Source organism: Brachycentrus maculatus, unplaced genomic scaffold (assembly GCF_059751285.1).
Source record: "Brachycentrus maculatus isolate JH-2025_06_01 unplaced genomic scaffold, ASM5975128v1 h1tg000090l, whole genome shotgun sequence".
Lineage (NCBI taxonomy): Eukaryota > Metazoa > Arthropoda > Insecta > Trichoptera > Brachycentridae > Brachycentrus > Brachycentrus maculatus.
In genome coordinates this window covers 1,450,001-1,458,319 of record NW_028280844.1, presented here as the reverse complement: position 1 = coordinate 1,458,319, position 8,319 = coordinate 1,450,001, and the positions used below count along the sequence as shown (strand labels likewise).

At 29.2% G+C, this 8,319-nt stretch overlaps 1 protein-coding gene across 2 annotated transcripts in view; it reads right to left on the bottom strand.

Annotated features, from left to right (window-relative positions):
* Positions 1-1,396: 1,396 nt before the first annotated feature.
* Positions 1,397-8,319, bottom strand: part of LOC148310645 (neurotrimin-like) — a 137,566-nt gene continuing 130,643 nt past the window's right edge. The window contains exon 8 of one of the 2 annotated variants that reach the window (XM_088258123.1): positions 1,397-4,424. In XM_088258123.1, the coding sequence (XP_088114249.1) occupies positions 4,297-4,424 (128 nt within the window). In that variant the 3' untranslated portion in view covers positions 1,397-4,296. The remainder of the gene's footprint in view (positions 4,425-8,319) is intronic. The other variant, XM_088258124.1, reaches the window with a different exon arrangement.

The window sequence follows — 8,319 nt, the reverse complement described above, 5'->3', positions numbered from 1 at the left end:
TTTTGCCATAGTAATAATGGTAAAATTTACACAGCATGGAGCAGATTTACTAAATTTTAGTGCAGATAGGAATAAAAAAAAGTTTTATTTTCTTTATACTTTCAAATATTCATTCGGAAGCTAAATTGGCAGTGCACAACGGAGTCCTGGTTCCAACTCTAATGTATGGAAGTGAAACATGAAGTTGGCGAAGGATGAAAGTAGACTGAATGCAGTCGAAATGCGATCTCTCAGAAGAATGTGCGACAAAACGATGTAAGATAGATGTGCGAATAGTGAAATAAGGAAGGAATGCAAAGCTGAGATAAGCATTATCGATAAAATTAAGAAAGGTGTGTTGAGATGGTTTGGACATGTAGAACGAATGAGTGAGGAAAGAACGGTAAAACAAATTTATGAGACGAATGTTAGTGGGAAAAGAAGCCGAGGAAGACCGAGAAAAACATGGCACGATCAGGTATGCCAAATACTTGAAAGTGGTCAGGTTAGGAGTCGTAACAATCGACGGGTATGTATGAGGAGATGCATGAACGTGGAAGAGGCGAAGAATGTTTGCAAGGACAGAGTGGTGTGGCGCTCTATTCTCTCTGCCTACCCCTGCGGGGAAGCGGCGTGATGGTTAGTTAGTAAGTTTTTTCAAATATTCATGAGCATTATATTTTTTAAGGATATGCAATAAATAATTATAACAAACATCCTTTAATATCGTGGAATAATTATAACTAAGGACAAAAATACACTCCGCCACAAGTAATAACACATTTTTTTCAATAAAAACAAACTTTATTTTTATATTTCACAAAATAAAACATTTAAAATAAGTTAATTAATAAACACATTCATTTTTGTTGTTACATGTTTGAAACAAAAAAGGAAAACAAAAAGTACATGTAGATTTCACATGGGTATTTTCTTTTATGAAAATTTAGGAAAAATATTAATCTCTACTAAGATATCATCAGAAAGATTAACAAAATGAAATTATTTAACTGGGAATAGGATAAACTTGATCTAAAAAAAGAAGATATTTTTCATAAATAAAAATATTTCGTTAAAGCTTTTATGTATCTATTTTAAATTAAAATATTTTTTAGTGTTTTAATTGTAACTCTTAATTTATCATAAAAAAAACGAAAATAAGCAATACATCTTTTGTTTATATTTAAAAATATTTTTAATATAGTACCTCAATTATAATTTTCAAGTTGTTCGTTTTTATTTTCTCATATCTAATAATTTATAAGCTCTATTTATATACAGTTTTATCATACAAAAGAGAAAATATAATTTTAAACAAATTTTTGATTTCAGTTTAATTTATTTTCATCGTAAAACAAAATTTTGAAATTGAATTTTCTGAAAAAATAACAATTTAAAAAAGCAATTTCACGAGTTTGAAACATTAAATTAAAAAAGACATTGCTTTTAATAAAACATACATTAAAATAAATTAAATATGTACATTTATTATTACGGCTGCTAAAACCATTAAAAAACAAAACAAAAACAAAACATTTTTTTATAGATAATTAAAATTTTATAGTTATTACCTATTTGTTTTTTCAGACATTAAAAAAAGTCTTTTCTCTATAATAAACGAATAAAAATAATAAATCACCAACTTTATAACTTATACAATTGATTTGTTTTACTAACGATAGCAATCCATCTCCATCGCTACTGATATAAATTTCAATTTTAAATTAAAACATCACGTAAAAAAATATTATTATAATTCATATATGAAGCACTTACTTTGTAATTTTCCATTTTATATTTAAAATTTTACTTTGTTTTAAAATCACTGTAAAGTTTATAGTGATTTTAAAACAAAGAAACATTTTAATTTAAAAATATTATTGCTCACAGTTTGTAATGTGTATGATAAGTATGGCGACTGCTCGGTATGATAAAAAAAAATCACTGAAATATCAATCCTTTTCTACTCGGACTGCATTCGTGTGTAAAGAGTTTTTAATTTATAATTTTAAGTTAAAGGTAGCATGATAGCAAGAAAATGCATTGAGGCAATACATTATGGGTAGATTTCTGCAGCATCGCGTGACATTTACAATGTTATGGGTAATGTACCACTTGGATTCATTAAACTTTGATTCGTTCATTCATCAAAATTAAATAAAGGCAACCATTTTACTTTTCCTTTTTTATTCTCTTAACCATAAAGCAGCAATGTTCTTTACTTTGAAGTCTTTCAATGACGTTATCTGTATTATTTTTTGACATCTCATCAAAGATGAAGAGATTATGGAAGTCTGGGCATTTACGGGGCTGGCGACCGTCATAGGCTGGTTTAAGTGATCACATAACACACATGTTACATTCACCAATTTTACCCATTATTGACAAATACACTACTCAGATTCCTGGAAGCTCTATATACATGAACCAATTTTGAAACATTATTCTTGAATCACTAGAACTTCACTAGAGACATCTATTGAATCTATTATCTATTTTTAAATATTGATTTTAGGCTTGCAAAAGTACTTTTGTAAAAATTAAATTACAGTCGTTTTCCTACTCAAGTGCTCTTTTAATTATCAGGATGTAAATAAATGCTAAATTAATAAAGAAAAAAGTCGTACTATAAAGTTGGTAATTTATTATTTTATTTAAAAAAAGAGTTTTTATTATATATTACCACATTTAAAAGAGAATATGGAATTCTAGACATTTATTTCTGTCATTGGCTGGTTTGAGTGATTACTGTGTAAAATTTACTATTCTACTCATAATTGACAAACCTTTATCCGCACCCCAATGGTGCATAGGGCACTGCATTCTATAAGCGAAGTGTTATTTTGATCGTTAACAGAAAAGTCCAGGGCAATATTGAATAGATATAAGAGTGAAAAATCACTTAAATTTATTTGACCCACCCAAGGGAATCGAACCCGGGAACTCCAATACGGTAGCCGAGCGTGCTGACCATTACACTATGGAGGCGGACAAAATGACAATTACATTACTCAAATTTCGGGAGTTGTATTTATGCTTCAATTAAAAATAAAAACTGCACGTAACAGACATAATTTTTTTAACAAACAAACTTATAGCAGGATTATCATGAAATGTGGTTGTCACTCATAAGTAGGTAATGAATGCTACATAGTGTATGAAATAATTGCATACTTTGACAGGTCTGAGGTCCAGTAAATACCTCGACACCCATATTCTTCTTCAACCATGTTAAGATATCAATATGAAATCATGATATGAATAACGAAATAGAATTCAATTAAAAAATTATTATTAAAAAATATCAGTAGATAATTTAAATCTTTGAGATATTGAGTCGCTAACACGTTTTTTAAAATTGATTTTATGGCTGCAAAAGTTCCTTTCCAAAAATTAAATGACAATCGTTTTCCTACTCAAATGATGCTGCAAAAAATAATAATTATTAACGTATTCTGTAACATTTTAAAATATTTCATTCTGATTATAAGCACACTTAACTAAATTTTAATAACCATCTAATTATTTAAACCAAGTATTTACAGGTAACGTCAAAACGCTTTACATTAATAATAATTTATTACTATTTTCTCATAAAATTTAATACTGCTTATAAAATTTGCCATTATATAAAGTATTTACAATCGTAAAATTTCATTTAAGATAAATAAACATTTAAAATAGTAAGTTAAAATATACCCACTCAATTATAAAGGTAAATAAACAATACTAATGAATTTATATTTACATGTATAAAATCAAGACTAGAGCCAAATGAAAGAAAACACGATATTATGAATACCTTAATTATGATGTGCCGATCTTAAAATGTCTAATTATTATCATATTTTTGTATTCTTCAAGTAAAAGTAAGGTATCGTAAATTCACATATTATACTGTATGTAAATCAGTCATACATGTTTAATTTCAAATGTCGTACAAGGGTTTATATTCGTAATATAATACAACAATATGCATACATGCGTTTAATCTGTATACAATATTTAAAACTCAATATAGATAAAATACTTATTACCATATTGAATATCGTTGGATAGATGATTTATTAGTGTATCATTATATACGCTTAACGTAATAACGATGTTTTTTCCCGTTACGAACAACGATAATCAAAATAGTGTTTGTATTTGATATCTTAGTTTAAAAATAAAAATTGTAGGAAAGCCTTTAATTATATTTTACTTTACATATGTTAAAATAGTCTTTTAATTCGTGACACATAGAAAAGTCACTGATTGTGATAAGATCCTTTTTCACTCGATCCTGATTTAGTAGAGTTGGTGGAGAATCGGGTATCAGGAGAGCAGAAATAGCAGGAAGACGAATAGTAAGACGTGGTGAGCTTGGGAAGACAGTATAAGTGGTTGTCCACCTCTCTGCATGGCAGCCGGATACTCCCCTGATAGCACGGACAACCGTTTGTCTATATGAGAATTGTAGTACGTATGCAATGGAGCATAATATAATAATATAAATGAACAAAAACACATGAATATGGTACAATTAGGAACAAAATGAGAACTAGGACAAACATTTAAATATCTTCATAGATTATAAATATATTTTTAAATTCAACATGGCCATTTTACCTTTTAAATACTTATGAAATAAACAATAAACACACACATCTCAGTTATGGAGTAGTATTTTTTTTACAAAGATATATTGTTTGGCGGTTAGATAGAAAACATATTTTCACCTACTTATATTTGTATTTGATTTTAAGCACAATTTTATGCACATTAAATAATGCTCGTTCAAAACTTTCAAGTCATTAAAACATATCATTATTCTTCTCAATTTGATTCATTTTTACCTACTAGGAAGGTTTAAATAAAACTTGATACTCAAGTTCTAAAATAAAAATAATGTGATATACTGATACATTCAGGAAAACAACCCAAAGTACAGCGTAGTAATGTCCAAATGAAAAATGATTTTGTGATTCATACAATATTTTTATTAAAAATGTCAAGCTTGATAATAATTATCCTTATTATGTTTTTACTAATAGTATTCGTATATGTGGTATATATATTAAAAATGTTTGTATACAAATCTGGATGCAATTCAACATATGAGTTCAACATGAAATTTTAGTATGTATATTCACGTTCTTATAAAAACGAGATATTTTTTTAGATCTTACTTTCAGGGGGAATCTATAGAGCATAGATGGTTTCAAAGGGCTAAGTAGGACGTACAGAAAAGGTGTCTTCATTATATGTTTAAGAGTTAATACGAGATATCAAAAAATCACCCCATTTTTTTTTATTTACAATCACTGGTGTGATAATTCCCTCATCAAATGCGGGATTGATATTTTTTTTTTTGTCCTGAAAATTTAAAATATAAATTCTAATAAATTCAGATGCCAACAAAATATGAACCCAACTGAATGGTTCAAACAGAAATTTAAATATCACCAAAAGTTAGAGTATTTACTGTATTTAATATTCCAAATATTTTTGGATCATTTCATATTTCAACAGCTAATATTTTTGACAGCTGTCCAATATTCAGGGGTAACATACCTAGTATGCTCTAGGCTAATAATTATTTCTGAATAACTTCACTTGCAGATATTACGACGTGTATACAGTAAATTGGTTTATCATATTTTGATAAAGCTGTATTTCAATTTCAGTCGAAAAGTTTTCCTGTGATTTTTCACAGGCGTTCGTCTGCAAAAGAATAATCTATGCAATCAGCATAATTATTTATTTATTTCTAGTTTAAAAAAGCTTGTTTCACTATGCAGAAACCATCTACATAGGAACTATCCTCAAAAGGTAGAAGGTAGGTGAAACAAAACGCGAAGTTGTTTACGTTTATGTATCCTTTTCAAGGTGGATTAAGGACGATGAGTTTATGCTAATTTAGAAGCTTTTGTACAAAAATAACATTTACCTTTATTTCGTACGCAGCCAGTTTACAAACAGAACGAGCTAACTTGTCCAATAAACTTTCAATGCCTTATGAACGGAGTTTTACTTCCAGCAAAGCAAAGCTAATTAAACGTAAATATGTTGCTTCGTTACTTTGCTTATGCTAATAGGTATAAATGAAGTTTTATAATGATTTCCTGTTTAAATTATGAAGCGAACGTTGTACCTGTTTAAAGGACATTAATTCCTTGTGTAAATGTTCCTAATCAGCACTGTGCAGAATAAAAAACGCCAATTTTATTTTTTCAATATATAAAGAATAACGAACAGTTTTAAAGACTAATATTCATGTCTTGACAGATTTCAAACTAAGATGTCGTTTGAGCGTGAAATATTTTTATGACAACTCAAAAATATAAAATTATAACAGATCCTACAGCTCCTATAATACTAAAAAATAAAATCGACATTTAAAAAATATGCCTCGTATTATATTTACGAAAAAATACCGTGTTGAATAAGGTCGATTTGCAAAAAATTTAAAGTTTTTCTTTTAAAATTCATAATATGTATACCATATTTAAATAACTACCTAAGAAGTTTTATTCAAGTAAGCACGATTCCCCAAGTTACTTGTATAACTTGCTAGAGGGCTATGCATCAAACAAGCTTATATGATTGTGGTTTATAATCCAGAGTGCCTTTGTCATTGGTCCTATTTAACTATTCCCACTAGTATTCATCCACATTTTTTCCCATATCGCTAAATTGTCCTTAACTTTGAATTTTTTGTCATTTGTATCTATACTGCACTCTTAACCTTTAATTGCTGAGGTGGGGGCCGCTCAAGCCTTGAGAAAGTAAAATCGTTGAATTTTTCCCTTCCCTCCTGCACGACACACTCGTACCTTCTTGTACCTTCGAGTTTAGTTGTACCGAGACTGTCAACAGCTGTGCATGTGTTTGTAAATTCATTTTGAAAATTTTCTTGGGATCTCTGACCCCACCTCAGTATTTACGTAACTTTTTTTGTAAATAGTTTTGATTTAGTTATCTTTTTTTAGGCTTCAGTTTGAATTTTTTTTACAATATGGAACTCAGTACGATATCCGGGAGAAAACGGTGTATCGGATTTAATAATAACAAATATGTAGCGAAAATAGAAGAAACAAAGTGCCAAAAAAAAATGATTTGATTTGAGCCGTGATTTCGTGGATATATCGTGAAAACTAGCGGTTCTGAGACCAAAGATATTGATGACACCTTTACTTCTTGAGCTTCAGGTTATCATTCGCGAGCATTTTATTTTTCTTAAATTGTAGAGGTTAAGTTCTCTCAGACTTAAGTGAGAACAAAAACACCACGAAACTAAGCTACTCGGATTAAAATGTTCATCCTTGGATTACCCCGTAAAAATATGCCGCTCATTTGTCAGGCTCCATTTTAAACCGGTGGTGTTTGAACTAAAACACCGGTAATTTTCGTGTTGCCATGCTAAGGAGAATTATTCTAATTTCGAATTGAGGTAATCAAGTGTATCGTATTATCCCGGTCTTTGTAGTACGCTGCTCTTTGTTCAGTTAACAGTGGCGACCTAAAACGGACCCGTTTCAAAGTCACGGTATGAAATATGTAAAGTGTGCTGTATCTGACGGGGGAGAGGGATTACACAATTTCGGAATTAAGCAGGTAGTGAAATGATAACTTACATGTAAGAACGGGATACAAAAATAAAATTTTATATGTAAATACTGATTGCATTCAGAAGTTTATACAAACAAAATAACATATGGATAACGCTTGTATTCAGTAAATATATTTTTTTAACTAACGTGAAATTTATATTTGCTTTATTTTTGCAATTATTTGGAAGAAAACACGGAAATCTTAAAAGCGTTATATATTTGTTTTTTATTTCAATGATACGTTATCACAAACATATTTTGAAAGTTTGATCATAAACAATAATCGGGTATTGTTATCACTTTACATTTTGAACTCAGTTTTGATTGCTTGGGAATACTTAATTTTTTTAAATTATATTTTCTTATTCCTTGTAATAGGAGCAAGAGACTATTAGATTTTCTTAAAAGCAGAAAAACTAATAGTCTCTTGCTCCTATTACAATTAAACTCAAATTATATTTTGTTTACTTTACACCAAACCTATGAATTTTCTTTTTAGATGAAATATGTATTTTAAGAAAATAACCGGCAAAGCCTCTTCTTTTAGATGTTTTTCCACAAGTAAGATAGGTAAAGTAAATGTAGAAAATACATCACAAACACTAGGTGTTTATCATTGGAAAATTTATATTTCTTCAATTTATTTTGCAATTGGTGGGAATCGAACCCACGATATCAGATTCACAGCCGAGCGTCTACCCGACTATGCGATAGCACCTGTCATTCTGTATAAAATGACTTGAAA